The sequence below is a fragment of the Coenobita brevimanus genome, chromosome 1 (genome assembly GCF_032717465.1).
Source record: "Coenobita brevimanus isolate Jiangsu-jjx chromosome 1, ASM3271746v2, whole genome shotgun sequence".
Classification (NCBI taxonomy): domain Eukaryota; kingdom Metazoa; phylum Arthropoda; class Malacostraca; order Decapoda; family Coenobitidae; genus Coenobita; species Coenobita brevimanus.
Window position 1 is genome coordinate 69988983 of NC_136954.1, and position 19810 is coordinate 70008792.

At 39.7% G+C, this 19810-nt stretch overlaps 1 protein-coding gene across 1 annotated transcript in view; it reads right to left on the minus strand.

Moving 5' to 3' along the window:
• Window positions 1–1113: 1113 nt before the first annotated feature.
• Window positions 1114–19810, minus strand: part of LOC145391089 (receptor-type guanylate cyclase Gyc76C-like) — a 152266-nt gene continuing 133569 nt past the window's right edge. The window contains exons 14-25 of the mRNA XM_080265812.1: window positions 8760–8908; window positions 7960–8164; window positions 6593–6761; window positions 6175–6330; window positions 5768–5966; window positions 5305–5448; window positions 4562–4685; window positions 3919–4095; window positions 3593–3750; window positions 2835–3116; window positions 2062–2236; window positions 1114–1557 (exon numbers count right to left, since the gene is read on the minus strand). Coding sequence (XP_080121938.1) covers window positions 1114–1557; window positions 2062–2236; window positions 2835–3116; window positions 3593–3750; window positions 3919–4095; window positions 4562–4685; window positions 5305–5448; window positions 5768–5966; window positions 6175–6330; window positions 6593–6761; window positions 7960–8164; window positions 8760–8908 — 2382 coding nt within the window. The remainder of the gene's footprint in view (window positions 1558–2061; window positions 2237–2834; window positions 3117–3592; window positions 3751–3918; window positions 4096–4561; window positions 4686–5304; window positions 5449–5767; window positions 5967–6174; window positions 6331–6592; window positions 6762–7959; window positions 8165–8759; window positions 8909–19810) is intronic.

Here is a 19810-nt window from a genome sequence, read left to right on the forward strand (position 1 = left end):
AAAAATTTCATCTTACATAATATTTTCTTCTCAAGTAACAGTTCCACCTTATGTAACAATATTGTCCTGCTAGCTGAGAACAGGATTCAAACAGAAGTGAGTCAAGTTATGAGTCTTTGTCTTCAGTCTCTTGATGTGTGCACCTTATAAATACATTAGGCAAGCTATGGAATACATGAAACCTTACTTACAGTAGTTATATATTTTCCTGTCTTCTCAATGAGCAACTCAATAAACCACAACTACGACACACTAAGCACCATTTTACACATAACAAGTAATGACTGTGGATGGTGAAGCTTGATAAAAAATATTTAAAATAAAAAGCTTAAAACTTCACCTCACGCTCGACACATTTTCGGCCTTCTGCCAGAGTTCCTCCTTAAACGCTAAACACAATCACATCTCTCGCATCACGTCACCTCTTAACCCTCCACCAGTCCAGCTGGGATATAGATCAAGTCTCTTTCTTTAATTATTTTCATTTTTAACATTTCCAGATATATTGCAGGTTTACTTTACATAAGGTCCAAGGAATATTTAATGCATTTATTTTTTTATTTTTTTTATTTTTTTTTTTTACTCAGCAGCTGCTCTTTTCTTCAAGATTATACTTTTTAACTTTTCAAAGTTGCTGCTTGTCACTTTTTTTTTTATCATGTAACCTATAAGTAACATTTGATACATATGATTCTTTTCTTTAAGATTTGCATTTTAGAGTTCTTCAATAGTATTTTCAGGTCATTCTTATGTAAGTTATGAGTAACATTTAATGCACATACTGATTCAACCACTGTATGTTTCTTTCAAGACTTGTATTTCTATAATTTTCAGAGTAACTGCACATAATTTGTATATTATGTAATCTATTTATAAAACTTAATACAGGCTAATTCATGCAGTTATGTGGCACACTCCAATAAAACAGTAACAGTAACAGCCAGTCCCCATATCAAGCCCTGGAAAGTGTGGTGGCCTGAGGCTATGCTACTGTAGTCCACAACATACAACAGAAATGTTAGAAACTGTCACATAAAACTGGCATGGAAGAGCGTGCCACTCCCAGGTATATACATGAGTGTGGTACTGGTGGGAGGGCTAAGCCACCTTATACTAAACAAGATTCCCACTCCTCACTCCATTAGCCGAGAGCTTATTGGTGATCTGAGAATTTGGCTGTGGGTACTTGATTACCCCTCGTATCCGATCCAGCCACAGTCTGACTTTGGACGGCCGACCGACTGCACTCTGGGAGAGATGTGGGCTGTTGTCACCTCTGAATAACTCTATGTCTTCTGGGTCCGCCTCACCATCACCATTCAACATGGGGTCTCCCTCCCCGTGACCCTGCCCAGCTGTGACATTGTCTGAGGTGGCCAGGGGACTGAAGTTCACCCCTCGTCTGTCTTCGATGGGCAGTGTGGGTTCGGACGATGATGGTGTGGCCTCATGGGCAACATTTCTTACTGCTGGCACTTCCAAGGAGACCCCAGAATGATGCAGCTCATCCATACTAACGCTTTGGTGCATGGTGCTCTCCTTCTCATTGTCATTTAACTGCAAGTTTGTAAATATGTCATTACAGAGAGACTGTTTTTACTTGACAGAACTGAGTCACTCCCACAGCTTGAATACTAAGTCATGATTGCATGAACTTTGATGAGTCTTTGTCATTAAGTAGAAATGAGTATCCTGTTACTATTATATACTCATACAGCAGTCAGTTTCAATTTTACCTGATGGAACTAGGTTATTCCCAGAAGTTGATTAGTAAATTGTGACAGCATGAAATTTGATACGACTCAGTTATATGGTAGGAACGGGTCTCCTGGATGAGTTGAGCCACAATTTTTAATTAGTGGGCCACTCCCATAACTTTAATACTAACTTGTGACTGCAATTCAGTATCTCTAAGTATGAGGTAAGAATGAATCTTCTCAGCTACAAGTCATTTTAACTCTCCAATGTACAGTAATTACATTTGGCCATCAAAATACAGACAGACCGATGCCATATTGAGAGATGCACTAAGACAGATCAACAGATTAAGTTGTGTTATACCTTCGGAGGAGGACACAGCAGGCTACCACGTGGTGTGTTATCCACACTGGAGGTCCTGAAATTTGTGCTAAAACGCCGACGGTGGAAGATCTCTGAGCGTGGAGAGTCCCGCCGCTCAGCAAAGTGATGGAAACCTCCCAGACCACCGTTAATGTCACCAGTCTCCTCCATATTCCTGGTAAAATGTGTCATCACTGTCATCATCCTGACTCTTTCTCATCTATGGATGGGCTGAGGTAAGGTTTACAAAAGAGATACAAAGTGTAAAAGTTAGAAACTGAGTAACAGTATTCCTTGTGTAACTGTCAAGACAATAATTTACACAGCATTTAAGCCCACGGAACCCTGGTTCCACTTTATGGGCATAACCAGCTGCACATTTTTTTTTTCCCCTTCTATAAAAAAGCACTTCACATACACCTGCAAGACAGCCAATCCACTGATTATTAAGGTAAAAAGAAAAAGAGTTACAAAACCCTTGTCATGAACTCTGCACATACAGTAATTCATCCAGGCAACTCGATTCTCTCGCAATTCCTTATCCTCATCAACTTTCAAACCTAACTTTTTCAAATATTCAGTTACTGTATCTGTCCACTACCTTCCTTAAATTACCATGCCTTCTCCCATCTTCAGATTAACATATACCCTCTTAACCATCCTAGCTACACTACTCCCTCTCTACATACGCACGCACATATGGGCACAGGCACAGCAAGAGGCATTACACGCTTGACTCAATACTGAACAACAAAAATACAACTGGGAAAAACCTGGAAATACTGGATGTCCTGGCACCAATGCTGTCAAGGCGTGGACTTCTCCTCCTAATCTCACTGTCGCACTCATTGAGCCGTAACAATGGCTGCAACACTGCCTCAGAGCGTTCCCTGGGCTGAATGGCTTCGCTGGTGGCACCTGTCAGCCAGTACGTCAGAACCTCACCCTTGCCCTTCATCTTGACCAGCCCACGCTTCTCCACTATGTACCCACCAAGCTTTTTCAGTGCATCATGGCACTGGTGTGAAATGTGGATGCGTAGTGGCTCACCGTTACTGAAACACATGAGGAAGGAACAGAACTGGTTAATGAAGGGTTGTTGTTCATGTTGTGGTGTAGGCATGACATGTGGGTGTGCAAGGCTTCACCAAAGCTGTCTTACATGGGAGGGACTAAATCTGGCAAGTGAAGGGTTGTAGTAATGACCCCAGTATGTTGTGACACTGGTGCAAGATACATGTGCACATAGGTTCACCACTGCTGATCTGGCTAATGAAGGATGGTTAATGTTGTGGTCTGTGTGTACTGTGGAACTGTTATGAAGTGTGATGTGCAACAGTTCATTGTTGATCTATGACATGGTAGCAACAGATTTGTTTAATTAAGTGTTGTTATTGCTGGCATTGTTGTACGGTACTGGCTCAAGATCACAACTTATGCAGAGCTCCACCAAAGTAAAAAAGACCTACAAGTTAGAACAGTCAGGTCTCTGAACACAAATATTAGAATTAAAATTAAACATAAATTTCACCTCTCCATCCTGGAAGCTGTGTTGACGGTATCACCAAACAGACAGTATCGTGGCATGGTAAGCCCCACCACACCCGCAATGACAGGACCTGTGTGCAGCCCCACTCGCAGCAGCAGCTTCCTATCGGGCCGATGATGGATGACAAACTTATTCTGGACCTGTGGGCACCATAGAAAGTGAAATTGCATCACTGTTCACTATAATCATCATCATCATCATCATCACCATGGATGATAACAATAATGATGATTATGATTATGACAATGATGATTACAGCTATAAGCAAACTTTTATCACTGACTATGCAATAAGTTCTCCCAACTCACCCCATCCAGCAACTCCAGTGCCATGGATGCGATCTCACCGGCGTGCCTGTCCATGTTTCTGTTGGGCAGGCCGGACACCACCATGTACGCGTCACCGATGGTCTCAACCTTGTACACATCATAGCCTCGGATGATCTTGTCAAACAGTGTGTATAGGTCGTTAAGTAACCGCACCACCTGCCCAACAAACAGTGGGGTTAACTCTTTTTATGAGGTGATCTTTGATGAAATATATAACATTGCTTATCTCTCTCCTAGAGAGAAAGAAGCAATCCCATTTCATTTTGCCTGATGGGTGCTGAAGAGAAACACCTTCCTGTGGTGGCACTGATATGGCTGGATGAGAGCTGCCTGGTTAAACAAACATCCCTCAATCCCCTTCCTATTCCCTGAAAGGAGAATGGTAAACTGCAGAAGAAGGGCGATTTCAGCCTGCAGTCCACTGAGTTTCCATTAAGATGAGCCTGGAGTTGCATATACTACTACTACAACTACTATCAATACTACTACTAATACTACCACCACCATGTCTGAGATGTTAGGGCATGAGGGCAGATTTGTTTGTTATATCTGCTGCACCTAAAATACACCAAGCCTCATGACTGACTATCACATCATCCCTGCCTGAGTGTTGGTGACCAACCTGTATGGGTGTACTCTCAGCAGACAGTGAGGTGAACCCCACAATGTCACTGAAGTAGATAGTGACGGCATCAAAACCCTGCGGCTCCACTGCGATGCCCTGAGCTAGACTGGCAGCCACAGAACTGTCCAAGAGAAAGGATGGGTTAGATGTGGTTATGTTAGATTGGGCTGTCAGGTTAGATTAGGTTAGGTCAGGTATCTTAGGTTTGGGTAGGTTATGTTATGATTGGTTTGGTTAAGTTAGGTTAGGTTACAGAGGAGACTGTGGTGAGTGGTTGTTGTTGCTGCTGTTGTCCCAAGCTCATCTGGACACGAATCCACTGAACTGCAGGAAACTGGCCACTTCAACTGGGCACTCCCAGAGATCTTTAGCTGAGGTTACACCTGACTGAAAGACTGTGTGTGTGCCGTGAGAATGAAGTGCCTAAGGTGAGTAAGTGTGTTGTGGTGTGGGAGGAGTAAAAAGTAAGCAGGAGGAACAGTCATGGATAAAAGGTCACCTAATACTACAACTCCTCTACTTCAAACTGTCCTCTGTTGGGGCCAATATTCCTATGCTGAGAGAGGCTTGGAATATTTCTTTGCCCATGCAAAGTGAAAGAGATGCCATATTTTTAGAGCAGACACTGTGAAATAGTAAACAAACTTTTGTCCCTGACAGTAGAGTGAGTTCTGTTTATAAGCCTCCTTTATTTATATTCTATATGGAGATATGAAGATAAGGGCATGTGTAATACTCACGTTGGCAACATGCGGTGAAGCAATGCCTTGGTCTGGCGTTGCTCATCTCGTAGCTGTTGTGTGCGTGCAGCCACAAGCTCCTCCAGGTTTTTACTGTACTGCTCCATCATCTGTACCATGTGGTCCATCAGGTTCCCTTTACGACTGTAAAGAAATGCTGGATTAACACAATGCCCTAGGATCAATGCCTATAAACTACAACACAGCGATTAACACAATCAGGCTCTTACAGTATACTCACACAAAACTGGCCCCAAATTGCTTTTCCATTGAAATATGACCCTGGACCACTTTTCCATTTGGAAAGAAAACTGACCCAGGATCACTTTTCTGAAACTATGGAAATGACATGGGGTCAGTTTTCTACAGTAACCTAACATACTATAACCCAGCCTAAACACCAACTTACCCTAACCCAGACTACAGTAACCTAACATAAACTACAAATAAACCATGGTCTCACCTTCTGTCCTTCATGACCTTGAGCTTAAATTTTAGTGTCCTAAATGATGGCCTCTGCTGTGGCTCTTCTGCCCATGAGTCCTGCATGACCTGCCTCACGGTTTCGTCAGACCCGTAAGGCATGTCCACAATTTTGTTTAGGTCCGGCCGGTACAAGGATCCATTAACGGTCTGCCCAGCCTTAACCTTGTTGATAATGGCTGCAGGGTGGAGGGAAAATGAATTACTTATCTGTAATGGTATGCTTATTCATCTATCTGCTGGAGATGTGTTGTATGGCAATGTGAGGTGTGGCAGTGTAGTGATGGCTGTGGGATGACTGGTGGAAAAAGGAGTTACTTGTAGTGACTGAACTGCTCTCTATCTGTTTTCATCAGCTTTAAGCTGAGCCAAGCCACCCAATCTCACCGGAGCTGTCATCATCAGCAGAGTCATAAATGCCGTAGGGTCCCTGGCGGCCAATGATCTCGTGAAGAATGATGGCAAAGGAGTAGACATCGCCCTCTTTTGTGCCCGGTATGTCAATGCCCGCCCTCAGCACCTCAGGGGCACGCCATAGCAGGTCTGGGGCAGGGGGAGAGGGGGGAGGAGGTTAGGGGTCCACCTACAATATAGGTCTAATTCATAACATACCAGAAAATGCTAAGGTCAAAAAAACTAAATAAATACTAAAGAAGAGGTTGAATACACTAAATAAATACTAATGAAGAGGTCAAATAAGCTAAATAAATACTAAAGAAGAGGTTGAATAATCTAAATAAATACTAAGGAAGGGAAGCCGGGAAGCATTTTACGCCTACTAGAATACAAGACTAAAAATACGTACTTTTATTAAACTGAACTTGGTCATCCCTCTCAAGCATGGCGAGTGGCTCCTTGCGTAGGTCGTGTAGGCCATAGTCAGTGATCTGCAGCACCCAGCGCCCTGACACCACGCAGTTAGATGACTTTAGGTTGCCGTGGGTCCCAAAATGCGAATGAAGGAAGATCATGCCCTAGAATAACAATGATAGGGTTACCATCACCCCCTCCTCCCAGCTTTTCCATAGCTAGGTAGAGATTTGAATGAGTGTGGTGTGAGATGAATGGATAACAGTCTGATAATGGAGAACAGACCAATGTGGAGGCGATTTGCTCATGGCCACCCTGTCTGCGATTAAAGTGCTTGGCTACAGATACACAGATGCAATTCTTTCAATGTAAACTACAACATTCTCACCCTAAGTAAATTCTGCACAAGCGACAGTATGAAGAGCTGACTGAACTTGATGTCCTCATGGCCACGCAATGAGCCATGTGTGCAGTACACCTCTCACTCTGACGTCTTTTTTTATATTATTCTTATGTCTGCCCTTTCTTTCTTCCTTCTTCATCTGTCCTTCTTTTCTTCATTCTTTCCTCTTCCTTCTGCCTATGGGTGACTTTACACTCCCTCTTCTGTCTTTCTTTCCTTCATTCCTTCCTCTTCCTTCTGCCTATTGGTGACTCTACACTGAGTGACAAACCAAGTGGTTTCCAGTATACCAGGAAGCCATGTACTACCCTGGGTGGTAACTATATAACCAAATTAATGGCACCTGGTGGTTTAGTGGGTAATTAAGGCACTCCAATCGGATTGAGCCTGTGCAGGTCTATATCCAAAGGATGGTTGGGGTTTATTGCTCAAATAATGCCATTCAGGGATGAGTGAGGCTGGTCATTCTCATCTTAAATGTCAGGACCAACTTCTCTAGCCCCTGGCTCCTACACTCCTCTTGGGGCTACATAGGACTGGATGATAGATGGATGGACTACTAGATTTTCATTAAATTCAGGAAGGATCTTTATACACTTTTTATTCTTACTTGGCCTAAAATTGCCATCTCTCCCTCTTGAATGCTGAATCATAACAGAAGATTAACACTTGAATATGGTGCCAGTCAAGGAAAAGTGCTGTGAACATGATGTATAGCTTTACTGCTGTCTTTTTCTCCCACTAAGCTACATGAAATAAAATTGCAAGCAGATGAAAATCTGGGCCAAGTTAGAGTAAAATGAGTATAGTATAGTTCTAAAAAGGTTAATTATGGCTATATCTAATGCTTCCATTCTGAAAAAGTATCTCCTAAACTGAATATAATCACCTGATGGTAAATGGAATAAACTATATCAGACTGGAGTGGGTCATCTGGAAAAACCATTTGATGTTCTCACCCTCAGTAAGTCGTGCACAAGTGATGATATGAAGAGCTGATCGAGCTTGATGTCCTCCATGGCCAGGATATCCAGCAATGAGCCACGCATGCAATACTCTGTTACCAGTGTTACCTTCGTCTGGTCCAAGTGGTTACTCTTCTTTGACTCCACAAATGCACCCACAAATGAGCAGATATTGTCCTGCTTCATCTCTCTCATGTTCCTGTCCAAAGATGAGTGATACAAGGAAGAATTATTCCTACATATTTGGGGAAATGCATAAGTGAAATAATTGGGGAAAGGGGGAGGGAGAGATCATGGATGAGGTGAAGTGGTCTGTGACTGAGAGTTATGTAAGTTAGATAAGGGGCAGCCAGATGGTGGAGGATATACCGACATGGAGGAAACTGGTCTGTGGCCACTCCTGGGATTAAGGTTTTGTTTATCCAAAAGATACTGGCTTACAATAAGGCTACACTACTCATTTCATGTCTCCTCAAGATGAGAATACAGAAATCCGTAAGGAAGTTAATGTTTCTTTCATCATCATGCATCATCATCATCATCATTTTGACCTCTTTCCCACCAACAGCTGGGGTAAAGTAGGATCCAGAAAACAAGGATGGAAAGAGTATGAAAGCAGAACTAGCAAGAGCCTTTCTAGTGGTGATAAATACATTTACCTCTGTCATTTTTCTGGCTTCATAATTACCACATGTTTTCTCACACATTCATTTATCATACCCACCCAGCTTCTCTTTCCACAACCAAACAAATGAACAACCTGATAATCTGTGATGAAACTCAGATCCACTCACCTCATGTCCTTCATGGTGTTACGACTCAACTCCGGCCGCCTCTGGTTCAGTGGAATGACCTTAAGGCAGACAATGGTTCCCTTGTAGTTAGCCAGGTTGTGGTACCACTGGCCATGCAGGTCGAACGACACCGCACTCACCAGGCTTTGCTGTGGGGTACACGCAGTGGGGCAAAAGGTAAACAAAAGCTGCCTTGATGACAAATTGCAATAATGTATTAACTCCTTCAGTACAGGAAGTTTTACTTTGCTTTTGCACCAAACAGACAATTTGGTTAATTTTAAGCAGGATTATTTAAGATGTTAGGAGTTAGACACAACTGCCATTAATCTCGCAGGCTTGCTATTCTCCTTTCTGAAGGGCAGGGGTTAGAAACAAACACCCTTAGCCTCTCTGCTATGAAGGGGGTCTTTCCCAAACTGAATAAAACTATCAACTGGCAGCAGCAAAAATAAATAACCAGTAAAAGAGTTGCCACTGTGGTCAAAGAATTCTAGATATCTCCACAACCAGTAACCATTCCACTGTGTTAGCTTTCCTATTTCATGTTGCGATCATTAGATGAGGTTATTTAGCTATAACATCACCTTATATAGCAAAGTGACTAGAGGCATTTGCTACAACCCTCAATGATATACAGGCATTCTGTTTTTATACATTTACCACCAGTGAATGATCTTAACAGCCTGCTGGGAGACTTTTGTAGTGAAGGAGTTAAAATGCTTTTGAAATGTAGAGCTAAAAGCACTGTCACAATTATTCAAACAATATTAGTATCACTTCATCTATATGGGAATGGACCCTGTGTGGGGAAAATATAATATTATAAAGTAAGTTGAAATATCCCAAAGCAGTAATAATTTACTCTACTTGCTGTTCATGTACAACGACAGCAACACAAACATCAAAATAATAAACTACATTTATTGTAATTAATAAAGATATTGAACATTTTAAAACTTCATACAGTATCTTTAAAAGAAATAAATAAAAAATGAGAGAGAGAGAGAGAGAGAGAAAGAAAGAGAGAACTGACCACCAACAATATTAATTACTTAAAGCCTGAACTCTTCAGCAAATTTTTAGTTTGTACAAAACTGAATGATTAAACAACACTATTTACAGATAAGACCTTTTCTGGTTATTAACTGGACTGATAATCCAAGTAAATACTCATCACAATAATGGAAATGTAAGATACATAAATTATTCAAATTGGCTCCAGTTGCATTTCTTATTTAATTTTCTAAAACACATCATATTAGGGTGCCTTGTTTTGTATAAATATCTGTACTGTACACTCATGAACAATAGCCTGTGCTCACCCTCTATCATACCACAAAAACCATGAATGTTGACCAATTGCAGTATATCACGTGAAAAATTGTGGAAGCTGGAATTATGATATACTAGAATACTGAGATAAGCATAAAAGGTCTTACTGTATATCAACAATGACGATATCATTAACTTCTTAATAATCTTACTGTTACATACATGACAACCATTAAAACCATCTACACACAGAATGGTCAGAGGAGATGCATTAATGTGGCACACTTCAACATTCAACATCATGGCTATACAGTATATATATAAATGTACTTAACATATATACAAACTATGGGCTTAATATAACAGCACAGTAAACCATCCAGTTCGAGTCAACAAAATTTCTCCACACAACAGTCAGAAATTTCACATCACATGAATTCTGGATATAATGTTCTCATACTGACTACACCAAATCTTCCCCCCCCCCCCAGAAAACAGTAATAATAATAATAAAAAAGATTTTTTCTGTATGGGAATAAAACTCTTCCATCTACACACTTTACAGTATTATGAAACTGACACTTTACATTTAACTTATATTCGGGAAAAGAAGTGAATAGATGACTAGTAAAGCAGCAGTCATGGATGGTTCACAGTGGTGCTGGCATTAACGAAGGATGAATGAAAAACCATAGGCAGTGAGGTGCATGGGTCATGATCACAGCCAACATTGCACAGAAAGTCCTCATTAAAGGTTCCTTCCATTTAATATTCATTTTCTTCTGTAAAGAGTTGTATGGGGGAGGGGGGGAATACATTTTGGAGCAGGTCAACATTAACTTTTTGTCCCCTTTTGCTGATGTTTCCTTTGCTATGGAGAGTTGCATGGAAAATCTTTCAATGTTTGGTATATGCCAACCATGTGATAATCCCCTTCACTGATATTCCCTTTGCTATGAAGAATTCTATGGAAGAAGCTGATGTTTTGGGACTCATCAAACCTGCCTTATAATGAGAATTTCCTGAACAAACTCTGGTGAAACAGGACAGAGTTACAAGAGAGTCTGGTGGATATTGTGATCATTAGTCTGGTCAGCCATGGTCAATGATGTATCGGTGACTTTTAGTCTCGAGCAAAATCAATATATATTGCATATACCATATGTATTTTTTTTACGAGTCTGAATCTGGGGGTAAGACTCCACAGCCCATCCCCTGAGGCCAAGTAGTCCTGTTATATACCATACACCTTCACATGTCACCAATTCAGTGATAACACCCACTGCCCATACTGAATACATGCTGGGCTGTCTCATTCAGTTCACTGTACTATTAGTGGCATTATTATAACTTGTCAGTGGACCTTGTGGAAGATCAGTAAAGTCAGTTTTAATGAGTTTTGTATCATACTGCCCCCTACCCCAGCCTGGGACTGAACTTGTATACTTTTGAACAGCAGACAATTCTCTAACCACTTGACCTCAGTGCAGGTGATGGTTATAACAGGTCACAGTCTTATGTGCTTACAAGGCTACTATTCCACTGCATCTACTTCACACTTAAGACATTTCTGTCACTTTCATCCCTGATAAACCAGATCTAAATGCATCAATTATGGGTAGAGAAAAATACTAAGCCTCTTTCAGCTTTGGAATATTAGCCGGCAGGGAGAAGTGAGAAGTAGAAGCGGTGAAATATTAGATCAAATTTTATCCCCAACTACTGGTTCATGAGAGCAAGTGACAAATTGTGGTTGTGAAGGTCCTGGTCCAAATCTTCTTCCGATCAGCCAGCATTAAATGGAGCCACCACGACATCTGCGGTGCAAAGTGGTGAACTCCAAACTTCAACAATTGGGTAAAATCGTGTAAAACTGCATCCGCTTCTGAAATCTTCACAGACATTGCATTTAGCAGTGGCAGAAAGTGAGAAGCAAAATGTCGTCTGAGCCACAGATACATCCAGTTGTCATAGAGGAAGGAAGGAAGAAAGAAGCAAGAAGAGTGAAAAATGAATTGTCTTATAGGCAAGGCCTAGCAAATGGGCTTCATTACTAGGCCCTGAAGGGAAACAATATCAGGAAAGCATATGGAAGTGTGAAAAAAAATAGTATAAACACACACACACACACACAAAAATATACCATGAGACTATCCCATAAAACCATGCACAACTCTCACTGGCACCCACAAAACAGCTCAAGAGAGAGCATAAAACACTCGGCATAACACAAGCAAAATAACACAGCCAGTTGGTGTTTTAATTTCACAAAGCAAACCAAACAGTTAATGCTGATAAGTGTCGTGTGGCAGAAAGTTATTTTGTACAGGAAAAGATTCTATATGGTATTATTAAAACCTTCAATCCAATGACTTACTTTGTGTATTATTCTTGCCAACTCTATCCAATATTATTAAGCTTCAGTCAGAGCTCTAGTAATGAAGGGGTTAATGAAGGTTACAACTTTATCACTTCCTTCATTTCAAAAAGTTTCTCCCAGGTTCAATAAAATCATCTGATGGTAGCAATACAAGAACATAAAATCCTGTACGTCATTGGAAAGATGCAATTAAATGTTTTGTACGGCAGAAATCAGTCACACGCAACTTCTAGACGGAAAAATATTAACTACTCCATCTATCAAGTCTTCCAGAAAACATGGAAATTCACAAATTATTAGCAAAATGTAATACATGTATATGTGCAGAGTTTTCATGCATTTCAGACAAGAAAGCTGTAGAAGAAAATCCAGAAAAGAAATTGAACTGGCCCTATTTTCAAGATTTGATGTCAAGAAGGTGTATGAGGTGCCTGAGAGTTATAGAAATTACATGTATACTGGTGAGTATGAAGTAGAGCTGAACATTATTAATATGGAATGTTGAGGAGGAGGATATAAGTATAAATGCCTGGAGGAAAATGAAGAGTGGAGGTGTGTGTGGTTTTTAAGAACTTTCCTTTCTCCATATTCCCTCCCCCTTTCTTACTTCAATAGCTCTCTTTTATTTTCTAGCTCTTCCTTACTTTTCCTCACTTACTTTCCCTTCATTATATTCTCTGCTTCCTCCTCTTCTTTATTTCACTATCCTTTTTCCCTACTCTCCTCCCTCTTTCTTCACCATCTTCCTTTATTCCTGTCTCTTGCTTCCTTCACTTTTAATATGTCTAATATAAACTAATCCTTATATCCCTTACAGATTTTGTCTCCTATCCTTTCCTGCTCCTCCTCCTCCTCCACTCTTGCTTTGTTTACAAAACTTCTCTTTCCCTCATCTATCCCTCACACTCTCTCTCATTAAACCAGGCTCATCCCTCCAACAACTCCTTTTACCCCCCCACAATCCCTCCTGTACCCATTCCTCCCTCTCAAAGTATCATCACATCTCACACTTCTGCCCCCCTCATCCTCTCTCCAACCTTCCTATTTCTACCTTCTTCCTCAGCCATCACCCCTTTTCCTGCTCTCCATCCAACTTTTTCATAGTTATGCCCTTTCTCTGTTCCCTTCCCCTTTATACAACTTTTCTCTCTTCCTCTCTCCACACTTTCTCTTCTTCTTTCCCTGCTTCTCATTCTTTCTCCCTCTTCCCCATTTCCTCATCCCTCCCTCCCACTTCTGCCAAACTCTTACCACCTCCCTCCCTACCCACTTCAGTGTTGGTTTCCCCTTCCTCCTCTTTCCACCCTACCTTCCTCCCACCTCTCAGTCTCTCTCTCTCTCTCTGCCTCTCCCAACCCCCCTCCTTTGTTCATTTTCCCACAGGCTGGTTCACAATGCATTGTCAGTGTATGAGTCTAGCCAAGAAAAAGCTGGGTACAAATCAGACATGGTCATATCAAAGCCTAGTCAACTCTGCCATTTTGGTTCTGGATGCACAATGGGTCCTATCTTGTATGTAAAATGTGTCATGTGCAATCTACATCATACATAAAATGTGTCTCATATGTACAATGTGTCTTCTACAAACTGTATTTTGTATGTAGTACCAGGTATGTTTCACAAAAAATGTGTCTCTTACATAGAATGTGTTTCACACAAAAAGTGTCTCACACATAATATTTATTTTGTATATAATGTGTTGTGTGTAATTTGTAATTAAAATGTACCTAAGTCTGAATTAGGGTGGTAAGGAAGTCGGCATGCCCTGATCTAGTACAGTGAAACTCCACCAGATCTGCACAGAACTGTTCCTGAAGTGTTGTGGCCTCTTCAACTCCTTCTGCCAGAGTGCATCAACTTTATTTCATTCTTGTTGTTGCAACAACATTTTATTCAGCTTAGGAGTGACCTCTTGTGTTGAGGGGGTTTATAAAAAGCATACCCAACCCCTGCAGCTGAATTAAATCATCAGAACACAGCAAGAACAAAACAGAACAAAATATAAATGACATCCTATGGCTGAAGGGGTTCAATGCTGTGACTTTCAAACATCTGCCACTACATGCCATAAGTAATACTTTTCTACTTTTATAACCAAGACATTATATAAACTTCAAGGATGAAATTTGGGAAAAGGCAAGTGTACCTTCAAATACAAATATCACACACACACACACACACACACACACACACACACACACACACACACACAGTCAGCAGGATTATACAGGCAGTCTTCTTAACATAAGGAAAGAATGTATCTCAAAATTTCTTCACATAATTGGTACAATGAATTGAGGGAATATGGCTGTTGAACTTTTATCTTTTCAATGTGATATTTTCATTGTATTCATACTCCAGGCAATTTTATTCAATTGTGGGGGGACTTTTCAAACTGAAGAAAGTTACATACAGCCTTCATTAATCCCCTTAGGATAAGGCATCTTTCTCAATTTAAACAAAACTGTCTGCCGATAGTATGAACAAACTGAAGATAGTATGAACAAACTGAAGATACACATCACCCGACTGAGTGGTTAATATGCAATTTTTCTGCAATTTAACATGGATTTATTAACAAAATGAATATCAAATAATATATGCAACTTATCAACAAGGACTTACTGCAACCGCAAAATTAAAATAAAGTATAACACTACAGGTCACTAATGGTGGTACAGAGAGTGGTTAATCAGACTCTGGGTAAACAAATAACTGAATACACTTTTAAATCTTTCTGACTGAGGATAAGATTATTTCTGCTCCCACCCCCCCTTATTATGGATACCAAAGAGATGATCTGATATAGTTTGTGGAAGATCTATTGCAGGGATGGGATTATAGAAGGCTACATCTAACCCCCCAGGTTGAAGTCTCTCCTAAGCTGATTAAAACCATCAGGAGGAAGGCAGGGTTAAAATACAAGAGATGTAGCCATACTGAAAGAAGTCAGACATTCCTATAATACAATTCCCATTATAATGGGAATTGTATTAGATATCTGCAGATAATTATCTGCAGATATCATCAACCATTTCTGTCTGTCCATTATGCAAAAGTCATAACATCTATTACTTTAACCTGCTGCAGTTCCTCCGGTTCATATTGTAACATTCAGTTTCCTCTGTCTGTAATTTTTTTCCATTACCTACAAACAGTAAGTCCTTGTTTAAGCTACCTTTTTTACTAATAAATTATGGAGATATTGTTAACTGAAGTTCTGTTGCTATCTGTAAATCTGATTTGCAGGTACCTACAATTTGCAGCATCATTTTTTTTTTTCTTTCTTTTTTTTTTTTTTACATGAAGAGGAATGGGAAAAAAAATTCTGGAACACATCCTGATATACACTGACTGCCTGTACTTGCTGAAAATGGTGACAGACATGACTGGGAACAAAAGAGGATAAGGCAAAGGGTTAAGAGTGGCAGTGTTTGCCCACAAGTCAAGAGCTACAAAATGCTTCAGTAACAGTTCTAGGGTGGTATTCCTTTGAGCTATGGAAGTCTTTTAGTACCTCTTCCTTACCAATTTATTTTTGCACATGATGCCTTAGCATTCCCTTGTATATTACTTATGCAATCAACTAGTATCAGAATTAGAGAGGCATACATGACATACAAGAGAATATAACAATGCAAAACAGAAAATAAGATGCTAAGGAAGAGGTGCAAGGGAGCCTTCTTAGGTGACATGAGTATGACCTGTACTGTACATGACTATCCAGTGTTCAGTTGTAGAGTGCAGGACCAGCCAATGCAGTGCATCTAGAACCAATCAAGATGGCGGGAGTGGCCAGCTGTGGCACCACCGGGTCTTGAGCCTCAAACCACTATCCTGCAGTTCCAGGGGTCAGTAACGATGCGGTTTTGGCCATGCAGTTGTGTCTCATGCACACACGGGCGTCGGTACTTACCGTGGAAACTACAGGAATAGTGGTTGAGCTCCACAACTCTACATAACCCATCAACTCTCTCATGGGAATGGTTTTCATCTTATTCTCACATCATTTAGGTTGATCCATCTTGAATAACTTTACTAATGTACCACAAAATAACTATAGCACGTCTGTTCTAACCTGACAAATCTTTAACACATTTGAACTCAGTCGATGGCATGATGTAGTCAGATGGGAGAGTGGACTTGGTCAGTAATACTGGAGACTCATTAGTATCTCCTTACAGTATTAGCGCTCATGAAACTTCATCCAACTACTGTGCAACACAGTATTTAATTTGTGGGAGTGGCACAATACTGTCAGGTGAAAACAACTGACTAGAGTCCATTTTAACTATATGGTTAATGGCTGGAGCTATACAACCCTACACAAACTCTCAGTCCAGTTACTGGGGAATGGTTCTCAGCTTACTCTCACAAATTACAGTACAGTAATTCTTTATTAAGCCTTTTTTTTTTTTTTTTTTTTTTTTTTTACTCCAAAGTAACTAACCAAGTACTGTCTATTAAACTTCCATTGCTACCTATACATGAAATTCTCCAGTACTCCCATTTTACAGCACCAGTTATATGGAAAAAGTTGCTATATTTTTAAAAACATTCCTGATATGTAACAAGAGCTCCCTGTATTCTGCTTGCCCTGGTCTATTCTGACATAATCCAACATTATTAATTCACTTTAGCTATCACTCACATTATCACAGTTACTGTACAAACTGAAGAATCACATCAACATAAGGCATTAGTGTTTACTGAGAATATATAAACATTTTTTGCCCAACTCTGACTTTCTTACACATACATCAAAATCAAGCTGTTATATCTTGTTAACAAATACAATTCCCAAATGTGGGCATACTTCTTTCATTGGAAAGAATTCACTGCACTGTGAAATAATGACTGTGTCCTTAAAATATATTTTGACTCCTATAATTACACAAAGACTTCATATATTCTTATTGACTGCTATTTGCATGGTTTTCACTCTCTCCTCTTTAGGGTCTAATTGAATCTATATGCTCACAACTTCCAATACTGAAATTTAATCTTTCCAACTGAAGCAGTTCTTGCCTAATTTACAACTATCTTAGTCAAGTACTTTTAAATACTAAACTATGATGACCTCTTTCAAGTGTGAAACTAAATACAACTAGCTTCAATACATTCTTAATGATGGGATTTTTCAAGGGCAATATGAAGTTCAAAATTAAATGAATGAGTGAAAACAGTGCATGTTAATTCAGCACAGTGACATCTTCTGTGTTATTCTTGCTACCATGAGATCAGGAGAGACTTTCCAAACTGAAAGGGTTAGACTAGACATATATACCCTTCCTGAACCCTCCCACTAACAGGGGGCTCTCCTAGGTAACATTAAACTATCTGTGTGTAGCAAAGAATAAAACAAAAAAGGCATCCTTGGGCTGACGGTGTTAATGTGCTGGCTGGAGAGACAGTATGCTTGGAAGGGCAGCAGAATCGAGCAGATTCTTGTGCATAAGAATGAAAATCAAGAGTCTGAAGCAAGGCTTTGGTCTGTCTTAAGGGTAAGACCAGATTGACAAGGAAAACAAGGAAATTCATATCAGTTTGCCATGAGCATGATTATGAGTGCATGCAAGTCTTCGGAAGTGTGTGTACTTGTACCATCACAAGGAAAAGTTTGCTGATAATTCTCTGCCAGCATTGTGTCTTGCCTTCCATATTATTTATTCTTCTTTTCACATCAGAAAGTATCCTTCCTTCTCATGTTTTTTTGTTGTATGCTTCATACTGCTATAACATAAAAATACTTCATGTAATGCTTTCTATCACCACAGACAGCAAGGCAGTGTCAGCAAACTTTTGATGGCAATAGAACAGTCAGCAAATAAGTCTCCAATTGCTGGATATGACAGATAACATTATTGCCTTGGTCATCTCAAAACAGCTGGTATGTCTACTTGAAGGTGCTTCTGTTCATATACATACAGAACAGTACATGTAACTTGTCCCCATGACATCTGTAGATACAAACCTTGTAATCACTTAAATTTATAACCTCAAAGAGTAATTTTTTTTTCCCCCCGCATTCTGCCCTATTACTGGTACAGTATATGATATTCAATGCTCAGACACTTTTTTGCTGAGTGTACAGCATATCTGTGAGGGTAAGCAAATGTGTGCTTAAGGGCAAACAAGTGTTAAAGTGAGCTTGCTTGTAATGAAATACTTCATGATGACTCTATTGGACAGTACACAATTAAGAAAAGTGTGGTAAAAAATGTATGAATAAGAAGTCTATGATCATCACCATCATCCTACTCTCTTTTTCCCACCTAAGGATGGAGTGTATATACTGTAAATATTTGAATGAGTGTGTATAATAATGGAATGCATCTTATGAAAGTACAGTGTTAGGTAAAGCAATGTTTCATCATGATACCTGAGAAGGAATAACAATCATTGTATCAATTAAACTATTTGAAGCTACTGCCTTAAGATACACTTTTGGAAAAATGCTTGGAAAATAATGGTACCTCAGCTAACTATATACTTATACTGTAACTCAATTCATGTGATGTGAGAGTGGTGATGATGGAAAATGTGTTTAGTTTAGCTCCAATACAACACAGTCAGTTCTCACTTACAGTCTAGAGGGTTTGCAGGCAGAATGTTCCTTTAAGTATACTAGAAATATAATTTTGGTTCAAGACTGAGGAGCTGATACCACAAAAAAATCAACTGCTTCTGACCTCAAAACAATTTTAAATGAGAAATAAATCTACATACGCAGAAACTACTAAACGCAAGCACAAGGACAGGTTTCGTTGGAATGCTTTGGTTAGTGTTATGAGCTCTGGTACCACAAACTTCACTGAACATCAGTGTAACTGAAGGACACTGGCTGCTCATACAACTTTGCTACTTCACATGTGACAATGATAAGCAATGCATTGCCACATACTCAACATTTTTTTTAAAAATATGGCAGCAAACCCAGTGCAGTATGATATTTTATGAAAATTCTCTAAATACGAGTCAGTGAAAGACTTATATGTAATTCCTCCTCATCAATGTGTTTGTATATTATTCTAATATCATTTATAATACAGCCAGATGGGCTTTTAAAAAATGTTGAAGGTACAAACACATATGAAATATGAAACACAATGGGAAAATTCAAATGTTAAGGTACAGTATATACAATAATTGTTAATACCTGTATATAATAATTTTCAAAATTTACTAAATCCAACCAAAAAATCATGAACAAAAGGCAAAGCAGGGTAAAAGAAAGCTATAGCAAAGACAATAAGCAAACAGAAGCAAAGGAAAGCTTTTATATATATCTATATATATATATACACTGTATAAGCAACTGAACACAGAAAGGTGCAGTCTGAATATATATATACTGTATATATTATATCTGTACTTTATAGCTAATGAAGGCAGG